Consider the following 18,305-nt stretch of genomic DNA (forward strand, 5'->3'; position numbering starts at 1 on the left):
ATGCTGTGATTTTTAAAAATCTTTTTGTATTTTCATTTTCCTATATATATATATCTGTCTTTGACTTCAAGGTGTTTTTCCTTTGCTTTTTAAAACCTTTTTTTTTTTTTTGCAATTTAAATATATGTTTAGTTGTATTTGGCATTTATCCTTCTTGGTGTTTGAATTCTTGAATTTGTTGCTTGTCTCTGTCATCAGCTTTTCAAAATTCTCAGTAATGATTTCATCAAATATACCGTCTGCCTCTGAGTTTCCAGTTACATGTTTGTTAGAACTTTGATTTCTCAGCTGTTGGATATGTGTTGCATTTTTTACCTTAATCCTTTTTCTTATTATCTTTCAGTTTGGTAATTTCTTGTGATTTGCCAGAAGTTACTGACTCTTTATTCGGCTCTTTTGAGTTTATTCATGAGTCTCTCAATTGAAGGCATTCTTCACTTCTTTTAATGTGTTTTTTATTTCCAGCATTTCTATTGGATTCTTATAGTTTTCATCTCTGCTGATATTTTTCACCTGATCTTACATGTTGGTTATCTTTCTCAATATATCTTTTATCATTTTAACCATAGTAATTTAAAATTCGTTTAATAATTTCAGCATTCGTTTCATATCTGAATTTAGTTCTATTGATTGCTTTCTCTTGGCACATTATTTTTCATGCTTTTTTTTTATGTGCTCTGTAATTTTTTTGTTGAAAGTGTGTCATCCTGTGATAATAGTGTTTATGTCTAGAAATGGGCTTGCCTTTCTTTCTGATAAGGCTTTAGTTTGAAAGAATGTTCAAGATATATTAAAGAAACACCCAGTAAGTTCCCTATGTGTAAGGGGAGCTGTCACAAGCTCTGTGGAATTAAAGGTACCCAAATTTACCATTTAACAGTCTAGTTATTAAATGTTTTCTGTAATCACTTAAGTAAAATGACTCACATAAAGGTAAATACCTGTCAGATGACATAATTGGGACTTGATTCTCCATGTCTGATTTCATATCTAGTGTTCTTAATTATTACCACGTTTCAATGCATTATTTAACTTAATGAAAAAAAATTAGGTGTCAGTTATATTGAAGATATTGTGATAAGTTCTGTGGAGAGATGACACCATTTATATGACATGATCTGCATTAAATATATTAATAATCTAAAAATGGATTTCAAAAAGTATCACTTTTCATTAAGCAGTTAGAATGGTAGAAATATATAGTAATGGATTTTACTTGTAAATGATACTTGGTTGATATATTTAGAGGAATCTTTCTGGTTATTGTGAAGGACTCATTATCATTGTAAATGGTCCAACCCTCCTCAGGAGTAGAACCATCTTTGGCTTGGTTCCCAGGATATTATTTCTTTAGAGCCCATGAGTGACCTCACACATGCAGATAGCAGGTCTTTTGTGCTGTACAGCAGGTCCTAAGTGATGTAATTTTTGTTCAACATCATTTCATTATAACATTGATGAGATGCCATAGGAACTTAACTTATTTATATCAATTACTCTGTGGTAAATTGGTTTCATTATACATCATTCCACCTAACGTTGTGGAACCTCTTGATGTTAAGTGAGGACTTATTGTACAAAGATAAATTGGACTGTGAAGCACAGTATGGATAGAATTAGACATGTAGAAGTGATAATTGATACAATAAACTGAAACACAGTAACAGGGTAAGGAAGAACAAAGAATATTTAAGTATATTAGGTAAACCCTTAAAGTATACCTAATATACCTAACGTATACCTGAAAACCCTTAAAGTATACCTTTAGTGAGGATTTGGGAGGAAGAAAACTCTGGATAAGAAGGAATTGGTTAGGGTACCTGAAAACCCTTAAAGTAGACCTTTAGTGAGGATTTGGGAGGAAGAAAACTCTAGATAAGAAGGAATTGGTTAGGGTATTAGAAGAAAAAGAATAATGTAGCAATGCTGTCCAATAGAACTTTATGATAATGAAAGTGTTCTATAATTCTGCTGTCCAATGTAGTAGAGTATATTGGACACTTTAAATTTAAAGCTAGACGACTTCCTAAGCGTTGTCAACCTGGGTTTTAATTCACTTGTTTTGAGGGCTGCTTTACTTATGTTAGTTGCGCTTTGGGCAAACCGACTTTCTTGCTCACTTCTCTGACTTCACATTTTTGCTTCAATTTGGACCGGTAATTTCTTACTCTCTGCAGTTCTTTAGCTTTAAGTTTTTTGTTCTTTATATTTTATTTAGTAGTTTTATTTCATTGGGAATATTAGTCTAGATAACCTAATCTACTATTGTTAGAAATGGGAATCTTGTTTTTAATTTCATGGAAGATTGCTGTGTTCATAATTTCCCTGAGCTTCATGGCATAATCTTTTTTGTGTTTGTTCCTTCTTTATTATTTTTTCTTATGTTCTTTTTCTCCACTTTTTTTGTAGGGTCACTTCATAGGTCCTATGTTGAGAAAGTTTTTATCATTTTTTTTTTTAATGGTGGTGGTCTGTCTATAAGCTAGGCTAGTAGGCAGCTTGAATATTTGATCAACTGTCTCTAGATACTTTTCTCATCAACATTTGTTTCTATATATGACTCTCTTCATGGCCAGCCAAAAGCTATCCTAAAGCCCTATCTATGTATTATCTACATATTGTAGATTTTTCCTACTTCTTATGATCTTATTGCTATTTTTATTTTCAGACTGGATAGGGGACATAGATATCTTTTTCTCTGTTAACTTCAGTGAAACTCGTTTTATTCCTCTAGATGGGATTGCTCTGTAGATGGAATGCTACTACAAAGTTAAATTGTACAATTTAATTTTCTGCCAGTTTCTAACTTTGTTTCTCCTGTTTTTCTACATGCTTCTCTTTTAGTATCATTGCATTTCGGTTCCTGCCTTGTCTGTTGATTTAGAAACTAGTACCATCTTTCTAATAGCCTCTCATTTCTTTATATATGTAATGAAGCTTTGAATTCGTTGGTTTGAAATATTCCCTCTCCAGTTAGTGCAATTCGCGATTTCTTTGCAGGGTTATGTTTCTTTTTTCTTTTTTTTTTCTGTGTGTGTGTGTGTGTGTGTGTGTGTGTGTGTGTGTGTGTAATTTATTGGTTCAAAAATAAGTAGATAGGTATTACAGGGAGAAACTTTATTTTTATTTTAGGAATCTTTTGTTAAAAAAATATTGATCCTCACAAAAATCTGCCCATGTATGTTTATAGCACTTCTATTGATGATTGCCCCAAATTGGAAGCAACCAAGATGTCCCTCAGTAGGTAAATGGAGAAACAAACTGAGGTACAACTGTACAATGGGATATTATGCAGCAATAAAAAGAATGCGCTATAAAGCCATACAAACACATGAATGAACCTTAAATGCATATTGCTAAGTATGAGAAGCCAGTCTCAAAAAGTTACTTTTTGATTCCACCTATATGACATTCTGGAAAAAGCAAAACTATAAAAATAGTAAAAAGATTGATTTTTATCCAAGGAATTGAGAGGGATAGGATGGAGGGATAAATAGGTGGAGCACAAAGGGTTTTGAGAGCAGTAAAACTAGTCAGTTTATATGATACTTTAATAGCGGGCACCTAACATTATGCATTTGTCAAAAGCCATGGAATTGTACAACAGAAAGAGTGAACTTTAATGTAATCTCTAGATTTTGATTAATAATATATCAATATTGGTTCATCTGTTGTAACAAATGTACCACATTAATGCAAAATGTTAATAATAACAAACTGTGGGCCGGAGAGGGGGTAGGAGGGGAGTATATGGGAACTCTGCTTTCTGTGTGATTTTTCTGTAGACTTAAAACTTATTCTAGAAAGTAAAAACCTATTAATTAAAAGCTACTGATGCCCGATAGAGAGTTCATAAAATCTACTATACAAAGTAATGTAATAACCAAAGCTAGTGTCTAAGCAATGTAACAAAACAAATTTAAATGAAGACGTGTTTCTTTTTTATTGTTAAAATTTTAGTTCTCATTCTGCCACCTCCCCTTTTTTAATTATAAAAATGTTTGCAGTCATTCCTGTTCCTGTATTCATTTTTCTTTTCTTTTTGGTGTTTTCTGTTAGGTGTACTAGCCCTTTCTTGGTATCCACCCAATTCACATGATGAGAATGGAGAGTCTACTGATGACTTGGTGCCAGCTATTTTGGATAAAGCTCATAAATATAACCTGAAGGTATTTTATCATAATTTTTATTGAGATATAATTGACATATCACAATAGTTTCTTCAACATAATTGATATACATGTATATTATGAAATAATCGTCACAATAAGTCTAGTTAATATCCATCACCATACGTAGTTACATTTTTTTCCTGTGATGAGAATTTCTAAAATCTGTTCTATTACCTTTTAAATGTACAATGCAGTATTATTAACTGTAGTGACCAAGTTGTGCTTTACATCCCCAAGACTTACTAATTTTATGACTAAAAGTTTGTATCTTTTACCTTCTTCACACATTTTATTTTTCTCCCACCTTACATAACCACAAATCTGTTATCTGCAGCTATGAGTTGTTGATTTTGTGGGCTTTTTGTTCGTTTTTAAGATTACACATTTAAGTGAGATCGTACAGTATTTCTTTCACTGACAGACTTATTTCACTTAGCATAATGCCTTCAAGGTCTATCCATGTTGTAACAGATAAAATTCCCCTTTTTTTATAGCTGGACAATATTTCAGTGTGTGTGTGTATTTATTCTTTAGCCATTCATGCATTAATGGACACTTAGGTTGTTTTCTTTTCTTGGACATTATAAATAATGATGCAGTGAGCATCAGATATCTTTTCGTGTTAATGTTTCTATTTCTTTCAGGTAAATACCAGAAGGAGAATTCCTAGATCATGTAATAGTTCTGTTTTTTAATTTTATGAAGTGCCTCCATACTGTGTTTTATAATGGCTACATCAATTTATATCCCCGCTAACAGTGCACAAGTGTTCCTTTTTCTCCACATCCTCACACTTGTTATTTGTTGCCATTCTAACAGGTTTGGAATGATATCTTTTTGTGGTTTTGATTTGCATTTCCCTGATGATTAGTGATGTTGAACAACTTTTTATTTATTTGTTGGCCATCTGGTTGCCCATTTTTAAATCAGATTTTTGTTAGTTTGCTTGTGTGTTTTGTTTTGTTTTGTTTTTGGTTTGCGTTTTTTTTGTTTTGCTTAATTTTTTTGTTTGCTTTGTTGTTTTTTTATTCTTTTATAAGTTCTTTATATTTTTTGGATAGTAACCCCTTATCAGATACATGATTTACAAGTATTTTCTCCAGTTTGGTAGGTTGGTTGCCTTTCATTTTGTTGATGGCTTCCTTTGTTGTCCAGAAGCTTTTTATTTTGTTGTACTCCCATTTTATTTTATTTTTCTCAAGATACTTTTTGATTTCTCTTTTGGTTACTTTTTTGACCAATTGGTTGTTCAGTAGCATGTTGTTTACACATATTTGTGAGTTTTCCAGTTTTCTTCTTGTATTCAATTTCTAGTTTCATATCATTGTGGTCTGAAAAGATGTTTGATATGATTTCAGTCTTCTTAAATTTATTAAGACTTGTTTTGTGGCCTAACATATATGATCTATTCAGAAGGATGTTCCATATGCACTTGAGAATGATGTGTATTATGATTCTTTTGGATGGAATATTTTGTATATGACTGTTAATTGTTCTGTATAATGTGTCATTTAAGGTCAGTGATTTCTGTCTAGATGATCTATACTGATGAAAAGGGGGTATTAAAGTTTTCTGCTGTTCATTTAGTTCTGCCTGTTTCACCCTTTAAGTTTGTTAATATTTGCTTTTTATATTTAGGTTCTCCTATATTGGTTGGATAAATATTTATCCTCTTATTGGATTGATTTCTTTATCATTATATATTGATTTTTTTTTTGTCTCACATTACAGACTTAATGTTTATCTTGTCTGTTATAAGTATACCTACCCAGCTTTATTTTGATTTCCATTTGCATGGAATATCTCTTTTATATATCTTTGCTTTCAGAGACTCATAGTTAGCACATAGATCAGTTTTGTTTTATTATCCATTTAGCCACTGTTTGTTCATTTTTGCAGAATTTAGTCTATCTGTATTTAAAGTAGTTATTGATTGGTATAGAGTTTTGCTGTTTTAATTATTTTGTAATTCTTTCATTCCTTTCTTCTTGCTCTCTTTGTGATTTGATGATTTTCTGTAGTGGTAGGCTTATATGACTTTCTCCATTTTTTGTGTATCTACTATAGATTTTTAGTTTTTGTTTACCACGAGTCTTGTTATCATGTTGATATTTCGAGCTCTTTCTATGAATCACAATTGTTCTTTTTCTTATTCCTTTAATTTTAATGTTCAGTTACAGTTGACATAAAATATTAGTTTCAGGTGTACAACATAATATTTAAACATTTATATAACTTAAAAATCACCTCGATAAGTCTAGTACCCACTTGACCATAGTTATTACAGTATTGTTGACTTATTCTCTAAACTATACTTTACACCCCCATAACTATTTTGTAACTGCCAGTTTGTACTTGATGCCTTCACCTTTTCACCCAATCCCCCAACCCTTCTCCAATCTGACAGTCATTAGTTTATTCTATGAATTTGTTTGTTTTGTTTGTTCATTTGTTTTTCAGATTTAACATATAAGTGAAATCATATTGAATTTCTTTCTCTGACTTATTTTACTTAGCATAATACCATGTTTTTGCAAATAGCAAGATTTCATTCTTTTTTACACCAAGTAATATTTCATTATATAAGTACTACGTCTTTATCACATTGTCTATCAGTGGACACTTAGGTTGCTTCCATATCTTAGCTATTGTAAATAATGCTGCAATAAACATAGGAGTTCATATATCTTTTCAAATTAGTATTTTGGATTTCTTCAGAGAAATACCCAGAAGCGAGATTACTGGGTCATACGGTAGTTCTATTTTTAAATTTTGAGGAACTAACATACTGTTTTCCATAGTGGCTGCACCAGTTTTCAGTCCCACCAATAGTACATCAGCTTTCCCTTTTCTCTACATCATCTCCAACCCTTATTGTTTATTGATTCATTGATGATAGCTATTCTGACAGGTGTGAGTTGATATCTCAATATCTCATTGTGGTTTTAATTTGCATTTCCCTGATGATTAGTGACACTGAACATCTTTTCATATGTTTATTGCTCATCTGTGTGTTCTCTTTGGAGAAATGCCTATTCAGGTCTTCTGCCCATTTTTTGATTACATCGTTTTTTTTGGTGTTAAATGGTATGAGTTTCTTATATATTTTGGATACTAACCCTTTATCGTGTGTATCATTGGCAAATATCTCCTTCCATTCAGTGGGTTGTCTTTTTGTTATGTTGATAATTTCCTTTGTTGTACAAAAACTTTTTAGTTTAATATAGTCTCATCTGTTTACTTTTCTTTTGTTTCCCTGGCTGGAGGAGACATATGCAAAAAGAAAAAAAAAAAATTGACTAAAAGCAATACCAGAGAGTTTATTGCCTGTGTTTTCTTCTGAGTTTTATAGTTTAAGTTCTTGCATTTAAGTATTTAATTCATTTTGAGTTTATTCTTGTATATGGTGTAAGTGGTCTAGTTTAGTTTTTTTGTTTTTGGGGGTTTTTTTGCATGTTATCTGTCTAGTTTTCCCAGCACCATTTGTTGAAGAGACTGTCTTTACCCCATTGTTATTTTTGTCATAGATTAATTGCTCATATAGGTATGGGTTTATTTCTGGGCTCGCTATTCTGTTCATTGATCTATGTGTTTGTTTTTAAGCCAGTACCATGCTGTTTTGATTATGATAGCCTTGTAGTATAGTTTGATACCTTTGTTCTTTTTCAAGATTGCTATGGCTATTTGGGGTCATTTTTGGTTCAATATAAATTTTAGGATTATTTGTTCTAGTTCCATGAAAAATGCCATATTTTGATAGGGATTGTACTGAATCTCTAGATCTCTTGGAGTAGTATGAACATTTGAACAATGTCATTTCTTCCTGTCTGTGATCATGGTATCAGTTTCTACTTATTCTTCAGTATCTTAAAATTTTACAAACAGGTCTTTTACCTTCTTGAATAAATTTATTTCTAGGTATTTTAATTTTTTGATAAGATTTAAATTGGATTGGTTTTTTAATTTATCTGATAGTTTGTCACTGGTGATTAAAAATGCAACCTATTTCTGAATATTTTTATATTCTGTCACTTTACCGAATTCATTCTAATAGTTTTTTGGTGGAATCTTTATATTATTGTGTCATCTGCAAATAATGACAGTTTTACTTTTTCCCTTATAATTTGGTTGCTTGTTTTTCTTCTTGTCTAATTACTGTGGTTAGTATTTCCACTACTGTATTGAATGAAAGTGGCAAAAGTGGACATCTTTGTCTTGTTCCTGATCTTAAAATTAAAAAAAGGGTTCATCTTTTCACTTTTGAATATGATGTTAACTGTGGGTTTGTTACATAAGGCCTTTATTATGTTGAGATATGTTCCCTCCATCCCAACATTGCTGAGAGTTTTTTTCATAAGTGGATGCTAGATTTTGTCATGGTTTTTATGATCTATTGATGTGATCATGAATTTTATGCTTCATTTTATGTGGTGTATTGTATCACATTAATTAATTTGTGAAATTTGAACCAATTTTGCATCCTAGGAATAAATCCTACGTGATTATACTATATGTATGATTTTTTTAATGTATTGCTGTGTTCAGTTTCCTAGTATTTGTTGAGGATTTTTGCATCTATATTCATCAGGAATATTGACCTGCAATTTTATTTGTAATGTTTTTGGTTTCAGAGTAGTGCTGTTCTGTTTCATTTAGTCTCTTTTTCAATCTTCTAGTGCAGTTCTCAGTTTATTTTATTCTTCAGCTCCCTGACTTCTGTTTGGTACTTTCTTTTACTTTCCACTGCTTTGTTGAAATTCTGTGTTCAGCCATTCCTCTCCTGAGCCCTGTGAGCAACTTTATGACCATTAATTTGAATTCTCTATCAGGTAATTTACTTGTCTGTGTTCTATTAAGGTTTTATCTTTTTCTGTCATTTGGAGCATATTCCTCTATTTCTTCATCTTGCTTGACTCTGTTTTTGTTTCTGTGCATTAGATAAAATAGCTACTTCTGCCAGTCTTGAAGGTTTGACCTCGTGTAGTAGATGAATCTTATTGCTCAAGCTTTCCCTAGCTCTTGTTTGTCTCTCAAACCTTTTTTGATTTTCAAAGTAGCCCATTTTATTTTTAATATCTCCCAGTAGTTCGAAGTCTGCCATGACCAGTTACTTTCCCATAGTGGAAGGTCTCAAATCAGCACCTAGATCCAGGCTCATTGTAAGCCAAACTTCAGGCAGCATCTTTTAGAGAATACAAATATATGCAGTCTTGTGGGACCAAAAGTGTAAGCCCCACCACCCACCAGAGTCAAGAAATTTAGAGGTGTCCCCAAAGTGGCTGTTACGAAAATCAGTGCTTCAGTCAAGTGTAAGCTCCTTTCTGGGAGATGACCGGTGAGCTGTAATGAGATACAGGGAGAGCACAAATGTGGTGTCCCCCAGCCTATGGTCCCTGAGTGCATTGCTGTAGTTTCTAGATGTATTATTCTTCTGCTTTTTAAAAAAATTTACAGTGTGAAATTTGATGTGGTTTCCACTTTCATGGGATAGCTTTTCCTTCCTTCCACTTTAAGTGAATGTGTGTCTTTAAAACTGATGTGGGTCTGTTGTTGGCAGCATAGAGTTGGGCTTGTTTCTAATCCATCCAGTTACTCTATGCCTTTTTATTGGTTAATTCAATCCATTTTCATTTAGAGTATTAATGTCTAAGGAATTTTGCCATCTTTTTCTCCCTACTTTGTAAATTGGTTATTTTTCATTGTGGTATACTGTTTCCCCCTGCTCTAGGTTTTTGCTTTGTGGTTACTACAGGCTTGACATAATACATCTTTTAGATATACATTTTGGGCTATTAACAACTTAGCTTTGATCTCCTGTGAAAGCTATATACCCTTTTACTCTTCCCTTGAATATGACTGATACAATTTTGTTGTTGTTGTGTGTTGTTAATTTATAGTACATATATATATATATATATATATATATATATATATATATATATTTCTACTCTTTTCCTTTAACCTTTATACCATAGTTGGTAGTTGACACACCATCCTAATAGAGAGTTTTCTAAATATCTGTTTTTCACTTTTACCAGTGGGTTGTGTACTCCTCGTGTGTTTTCATGTGCATGATTAGCCTGCTTTCGTTTCAGCTCAAAGAACTCCTTTCTGCATTTCTTGCAAGTCAGGTCTAGTGGTGGTGAACTCCCTTAAATTTTGTCTAGGGAAAGCCTTCTCCATAACTGAAGGATAAATATGCTGGACAAAGTATTCTTGGCTGGCCATTTTTATTTTTCAACGCTTTGAATATGTCACTATCCCATGGCCTATCAAATTTCTGCTGAGAACTTGCTGATAGTGCAATAGGAGTTTCTGTGTAGTAGTTTTTTTTTTTTTAAACCTTGCTGCTTTTAAGATTCTTCATCACTGGTTTGTGACAGTTCTATCTTAGAAAGGGTTACATTGAGATTATAGGATGATCTTAGCTTTTTAGACTTGTATGTCCAAGTCTTTCTTCAGGTTTGGGAATTTCTCAGCTATTATGCATTTAAATAACCTCTCTGCCCCCTTCTTCTTTTCTTCTGGAATCTCCTTTATTCTGATATGTGTGTTTATGAAGAGCCATAGGTCACATAGGCTTTCTTTGCTGTTCGTAAATCTATGTTCCTTCTGTATTATTTCAAAATTCCCATTCTCCAGTTTTTTCCCCCCGCTGTGGTCTGCCCTGTTACATATGATCTCTATTGCATTCTTAATCTCATTCATTGAATTTTCAGCTCCAGAATTTGGTTCTTTTTATAATTTTATTCTCTTCAGTAAAGAACTCATTTTATTCATGTTTTAGTCCTGGTTTCATTGAGTTATAACTTGTTTCTTTAGAAAAGCTATTTTGAATACTTTATTTGTTAGATTACAGTGTTATTGTCCCTTTGAGCTTGGTTGCTGGAGAATATCATTTTGTGTGGGTGTGACACATATTTCCTATTCCTTGTAAATATGTTACTGCTTTTACACTTGAAGTAGTAGATACCTCTTTTTTTTCCCTCTTTCTTTGCAGCAGTTGAAATATTATGTTCTCTTATGTTATTACCTGAGTTTTTCCTTTTTGTGAAGGTGTAACTGCTCCCTCTGAGGCAAATGTTTAAAGCTTTTATGTCTTCTCCAGTTCTTAAAATTCACCAAGCTGGCTATTGAAAAAATGTTGTTTTCAGTAAGGTGACACTACCTCAACTCGGTGGTCGATAGGTGTGCTGTCTACTGGAGCTTGTTCTTGCAGTGGCACTTGGCAGCCCATAGAAGGAACTGGCAGAGCAGGAGGAGCTGAGGGTTTAGAACTGAGTGCACTGGGGGTTTGCAGACCCAGTTTGTTGCTCCCAGGAGCATTACTCCCATCAGCTCCTGGGTGGACTTCCTGGTGAACATAATCCTTTTAACACCATTCAAAATTCTTTTCTGCCTCTTTCCCTATATCTACACCCCTTCCTCCCCCTGGGCACACACCCACAGACCTTTGAGCTTTCACCATAGTCTAGGTGCTAGTGGAGAGAATGGATTTCTCCAGCTGAGATAAAACCAGGTACTCAGCACTTTCCTTTTTCTCTGTGAGAGAGGTCACCAGAAAATCAGTCCTTTTTAAAGGTGTTTCCGTGGGCGGAGGTGTGGTACTGGAAAAGTTTCTCTTACAGCCTCCAAATATGTATTTTTCTTTTCCTCCAGTGATATGCTGGAGTCTCACTTTGGGAAGGTGACACTTCTACAAGTTGTAATGCATGAGTTCCTACCCAGGTCTGTCCTCACCCAGTTTTTGCCCAGCACCTGGGCATTTTGGCTGCCTCCTCTATCCCATGTAGTTTTATCTTTTTCTTATAGACTGCATTGGTGGGTGAGAGTCTTCCCAGGTTCCTTAGAGTTAGGTACTAATTTACAAAGTACCCACAATAGTGCCCTGCACCACTGCCCGGCAGAGGAGGGGCAGCCGCAGCACTGGCACTTGAGAATCTGCCTCCATCTCTTGCTGTGGCTATAGTTGCACCTCTCGAGGGCCTGGTAGCAGCAGGGCCATAGGGAGCCAGGTAGCTGTGGGTTCTTGAAGCCTTCTCTACTTCCACCCTCTTCATCCCTCCACCACGGTGGTGGTTCAGGACCCAGCTGTCTCAGACACAGCTGGGGCACCCGCCACAGTGGCACCAGCAACCACGGAGGTACAGGTGGCACCGGTAAGTAAGAAAACATCTTGTGTCTTGGTACCATCTGCTATAAAATAAAAGGAAGACCTCTAATTATCAGCCTGCTCAGTTGGTGAATAAAAAGGTACCTAAATATAGTGTTTAAAACTGAAAATGCATTGTCCTGTGGAACAACCAAGGTAACCAAATGTGATGTCATGGAAGATTATGATCTAAATGATTGATAGAGAATTGAAAATAGCCATCCATGAGGAAACTCTAGAAGATACAAAAAACTCAGGCAATTAAGTGAGCTCAGGAACAAAAGTAATGAGTACTTTACCAAAGAGATTATAATTCAAAAAGAACAAAGCAGAAGTTCTGTAACTGAAGAACTCAGTGAGATGAAAAATTCCTTAGAAGGCATTGGAAATAGATACTAAAAAGACAGTAGAAAAGATAAACAGAATTGACAACTCTTTAGCTGAATTCACTAAGAAAAAAAAGACTCAAAATCAGAAATGAAAGAGGAAAAATTATAATGGATACCATAGAAATATAAAGGATCATAAAATAATACTATGAAAGGCTGTATGCCACCAAATTGGATAACCTAGAAGAAATGGGTAAATTCTTAGAGTCATTTAACATTCCTAGACCGAATCATGAAGAAATACAAAATCTGACTAGACTGAACCCTAGCAAGGAAATGTAAATAGTAATCAAAAACCTTACAAAAAAAACAAAAGTGTGGTGAATTCTACCAAACATTCATAGGACATTTAATAGTTACCATTCTCAAACTCTTTCAAAAAATTGAAGAGGAGGAAATGCTTCCTAACTCATTTAGGAAACCAACATTACTTTGATACCAAAACCAGGCAAGTACAACACAATAAAAGCAAATTACAGCCAATATTTCTGATGAACATAGATGTAGAAATCCTCAACAAAATACTAGAAATCACATACAATAATACATTAAAAGGACCATACACCATAATCAAATGGGATTCATTCCAAGAATGCAAAAATGATTCAACATCTGCAATTTAATCATTGTGATATACCACATTTACATAATGGGGAATCAAAATCATGTGATCACCTCAGAAGATATAGAAAAGGCACTTGACAAGATACAGCATCCATTTATGATAAAAACTGTGACTATAGTGGGTAAAATACCTCAGCATAATAAAAGCCACATATATATAAACCTACAGGAATGATGAAAAACTGAAAGCTTTTTCTCTAATCGAGAACATGGCAAGGACACCCCTCTTTGCCACTTTTATTCAACACAGTGCTGCTATAAGTCCTAGCCCAAGCAATTAGATAAGGAAAAGACATAAAAGGTATCCAGATTGGAAAGTAAGAAGTACAACTGTCATTGTTTGTGGATGATATGATTTTATATATGGAAAACCTTAAAGAGTCTTCTAAAAGAAATTAGAAATAATAAATTAGTACAGTACAGTTGTAAGGTACAAAATCAATGTGCAAAAATTTGTTGCATTTCTATATTCTAACAGTGTCGTATCACAAAGCAAAATGAAGAGAACAATCTCATTTATAGTTGCAACAAAAAGAATAAAATACCTAGCGATATACTTTTAAAAGGAGGTGCAAGACCTGTACGCTAAAAACAACAAGGCATTGTTGAAAGAAATTGAAGTTACAAAGAAACGGAAAGATATTGTGTTCATAGATTAAAATAATTAACATTGCTTTAGACATATATGGACATTTTAACAGTCTATAAATTCAATGCAATTCCTATTAAAATCCAAAATCCCAATGGAATTGTTCACAGAAATAGAAAAAAAGATTTCTAAAATTTGTATGTAATCACAAAAGATCCCAATAGCCAAAGCAATCCTCTGAGAAAGGAGCAAAGCCAGAGATATTACACTTCCTGATTCTGAACTATATTACAAAGCTTAGTGATCAAACAGTATGGTTTTGGCAGAAAAATAGACACAAAGACCAATGGGAAATAATTGCACACCTAGAAATAAACCCACACATATACAGACAACTAATATGACAAAGGAACCAAGAATATATAATGGAAAAAGGAAAGTCTTTTAAATGGTCCTGGAAAAACTGGATAATTGTATGCAAAAGAATAAAACTAGATCACTGTTTTTCACCATATATAAAAATTATCTCAAAGACTTGCACATGAGACCTGAAACAATAAAATATATAGAAGAAAAATAGGCACTAAACTTAATGGACATCAATCTTTGTGATATTCTAGTGGATTTGACTTTAAAGGCAAGAGAAACAAAAATAAATAGGACATCAAACTAAAAAGCCTTTTGCACTGTGAAGGAAACCATCAACAAAACAAAAAGTCAGCCAACCAAATGGGAGAAGATATTTGAAAATAATATTTCCAGTAATGGATTAATCTCTAAAATATATAAAGAACTCATACAATTCAAACACAACAAAGAATAATTAAAAATGGGCAGAGGATCTGAATAGACATTTTTCCAAAGAAGGCATACAGGTGGCCAACAGGTACCTGAAAAGATGTTCAGCTTCACTAATTTTGAAGGAAACACAAATCAAAAGCACGATGAGATGTCACCAAACACAAGTTAGAATGGCTATTATCAAAAAGACAACAAATGTTGGAAAGGATGTAGAGAAAAGGGAACACTCATACACTGTTGGTGATAATGTAAATTGAGACAACCGGTATGGCAAACAGCATCGAGGTTCTTAAAAAAAAAAAAAAAAAGAACTACCATATGATCCAGCAATTCCTCTTCTGGGTATTTATCAAAGGACTGTGAAAACATTTCTTTGAAAAGATATGTGTAGCCCATGTTCATTGCAGCATTATTTGCAATAACCAAGACATGGAAATAACTTAAATGTCCATTGACAGATGAATAAAGATGTGGTACCTATATACAGTGGGATACTCATTCATAAAAAAGGTGAAATATTGCCATTTGCAACAACATGGGTGGATCTTGAGGGTATGAGTCAGACAGAGGACAAAGAACATATGATTTCACTCATATGTTCAAAATTAAAAAATGAACACTCATAGATAACAAACTAGTGATTACGGGAGGGGGATAGAAAAATTGGTAAAGGAGGTCAGATGTATGATGATAATTAGAAACCAGACTTTCAGTGGTGAGCATGCAATATACATTGAATTGTAGTGTTGTACACCTGAAATTTTTGTTAATGAACAATAACACCTCAATTAAAAAAAAACAAAATGGAGTCTTCTGTGCTTAGTATTTAAGTACTTTTAGTTACTGCTTTTTACTATTAGAGATATATAAACCATATTAATAAGCATTCTGAAAACTATTGTCCTTTATAGTACTAGTGGCTGTTAATAGTACAAATTAAACATCATTTTGTGAATTAACTGAGGTAAATGTACAAAATATTTAGCATATTATTTAATAGAGAAAGCTCTTAGTAAATATTCTATTAAACTCTGTTAGCTTCCATGTTCAGTAAGCATTTTAAATTAAGGTTATTAAATCATGGAATTAATTTAAAATATGGAATATACTTTTATTTTTACATCATAAATTTTTTTCTAATCAATATTTTTGTTTTAGGTCGCTTTTCACATCGAACCATATTACAATCGAGATGACCAAAGCATGTACAAAAATATCAAATATATTATAGACAAGTGAGTTTATTCTGTGTTTATAATCACCAGTTTGTGATCCATTGCCAATTTACTGTTGTAAGAAAAGTACATTTTAATTCTGTTTGAGAGATTTGAATGATTTATAGTCTGACATTAAAATAAAACTAATTTTGTAATGAATATTGCAGTCGTTTTGAGGAACATTTCTGAAGTTCCTTACAGTTCTCTCTATGAATAAAGATTTTTATTTTACGTGTTTATCACACTGACATTTTAAATTGATATTCTTTCAATTTTACAGAGTTTTCTTTTTAAAAGAAAGTTCAGACTCTGATAGGTGAACTGTTTATAGCAAGGGAACAACATTTAATATTTTTATTTATATTTAGTCTGATTACAGGGAAAAAATAGTTTCATTTTGTTCCCTTGAATGAATTATTATTTTACTGATGAGAGTCTGTGACAGATGCCATACTCTTACAAAGAAACTTGTCAGCAGCAGTGGACCAATTATCATTGATATTTTAAAAGCAGTTTATATGTTCATATAGAAAATGGACTCTTCACGGTATTAGTCATCATTCGTAAACCTCAATATAAGATCATTTCTTGTTTAGTAATGTCTTAATGGATCCAGTATTTTATTTCCCAATATATAAGTCAGTGCATTTATAATAATTATATAACTGACTCTCCAAAGAAGGTAAACATTGCGCTTAAACTGTACTGATTACCTTCATTTTCAATAAATAATCATTGTATATGGCAAATGAGTTGTGAATATTAATTTCATTTTTACCTGTTTGTATTGTAGATATGGAAATCATCCGGCCTTTTATAGGTACAAGACTAAGACCGGCAATGCTCTTCCTATGTTCTATGTCTACGATTCCTATATTACAAAGCCTGAACAATGGGCCAACCTGTTAACCGTCTCAGGGTCTCAGAGCATTCGCAATTCTCCTTATGATGGATTGTTTATTGCACTTCTAGTAGAAGACAAGCATAAATATGATATCCTTCAAGGTGGTTTTGATGGAATTTATACATATTTTGCCACAAATGGCTTTACTTATGGCTCATCATATGAGAATTGGGCTAAGCTAAAATTATTTTGTGATCACTTCAAACTAATGTTTATCCCAAGTGTGGGCCCAGGATATATAGATACCAGCATCCGTCCATGGAACGCTCAAAACACTCGGAACAGAATCAATGGGAAGTATTATGAAACGGCTCTGCGTGCTGCTCTCCAAACCCACCCCAGTGTGATTTCTATCACCTCTTTTAATGAGTGGCATGAAGGAACTCAGATTGAAAAGGCTATTCCCAAAAGAACTAGCAGTACAGTGTACCTGGATTACCGGCCTCATAAACCAAGTCTTTATCTAGAACTAACTCACAAGTGGTCTGGAATATACAGTAAGGAAAGAGCAACTTATACATTAGATCAATAGCTGCCTGTTTATTATCGAAATTACCTAATTTCAGTAAATGCCTTTTCTTTTGAGTTAGGGACAAAAAACTGTAAAAATTAAGATGCATTATTACAATTTTCTTTAATGAAAATAATTTGCACTTTTTTAAAGTTAGTAGTAATGTTATCACTGCCATACTTCACAACTCTGCACTGAGAAAATGCCTGAGAGAACATTGTGCAGAATCATCCCCTGTGGCATCATTCACTAAATTTATAACTGAAATTTAAATCCTGTTTTCATAGCAATTTAATTTTTATTTTATAATAGCTAATTGCTTGTTACATAAAATAGCACACAGTTAAATTCTACTTGTATTCTGGGCCCAAAGAGGTAGGATTGTGCATATATTTGGTATGTTGAAGAAAAACTGAAAAAAATAGTGTACTCTCTAAGTTTTTTCAATGACTCAGACAATTTTATTATATTGGTGTTTGGATTCTGGATAATTCTTAAGAAAAGTAACTTCATACCTTAAACCTTACTGTGAACCATATTGTGTTAGGAAGACCTGCTTTCTACAGCACAATATACATCATTTGCAGATTTTTGGTTTCCCGTAGCATGCTAGATATTTTGCTTGTCTAATGTTTCTGCTTTACAATGCTAGACTCTAGATTTTAGAAGCTATAGAAAGTTATTTTATAAAAGTCAACAATTGTTTCTCAAGTCTTAAGAAAACATAGTTGCTTCACAATTATTACAATAATATTCAAAATGTTATCATTTTTAGAGTATCTTGTTAATGTTAACTTGTTATTCTACTATTCATATTTTACAATTTAATATTAATCAGAGACCAACTGTTAAATAAGAAAAAAAGTGATACTATTTTTGGATTGCCTTCTTTTAATATTTTAAGCTATTTTTACCAAAAGTAATAGAGAACATTTATTTAGCTTTT

General features: G+C 33.0%; 1 protein-coding gene across 3 annotated transcripts in view; it reads left to right on the forward strand.

Moving 5' to 3' along the window:
- Positions 1-17,771, forward strand: part of MANEA (mannosidase endo-alpha) — a 39,419-nt gene extending 21,648 nt beyond the window's left edge. For all 3 annotated transcript variants that reach the window (XM_016135604.2, XM_016135605.2, XM_036220133.1), the window contains exons 3-5: positions 4,060-4,169; positions 15,886-15,962; positions 16,738-17,771. In XM_016135604.2, coding sequence (XP_015991090.2) covers positions 4,060-4,169; positions 15,886-15,962; positions 16,738-17,380 — 830 coding nt within the window. In that variant the 3' untranslated portion in view covers positions 17,381-17,771. The remainder of the gene's footprint in view (positions 1-4,059; positions 4,170-15,885; positions 15,963-16,737) is intronic.
- The last annotated feature ends 534 nt before the right edge of the window (positions 17,772-18,305 follow it).

Source organism: Rousettus aegyptiacus, unplaced genomic scaffold (genome assembly GCF_014176215.1).
Source record: "Rousettus aegyptiacus isolate mRouAeg1 unplaced genomic scaffold, mRouAeg1.p scaffold_m13_p_1, whole genome shotgun sequence".
In the NCBI taxonomy this organism is placed as follows: domain Eukaryota; kingdom Metazoa; phylum Chordata; class Mammalia; order Chiroptera; family Pteropodidae; genus Rousettus; species Rousettus aegyptiacus.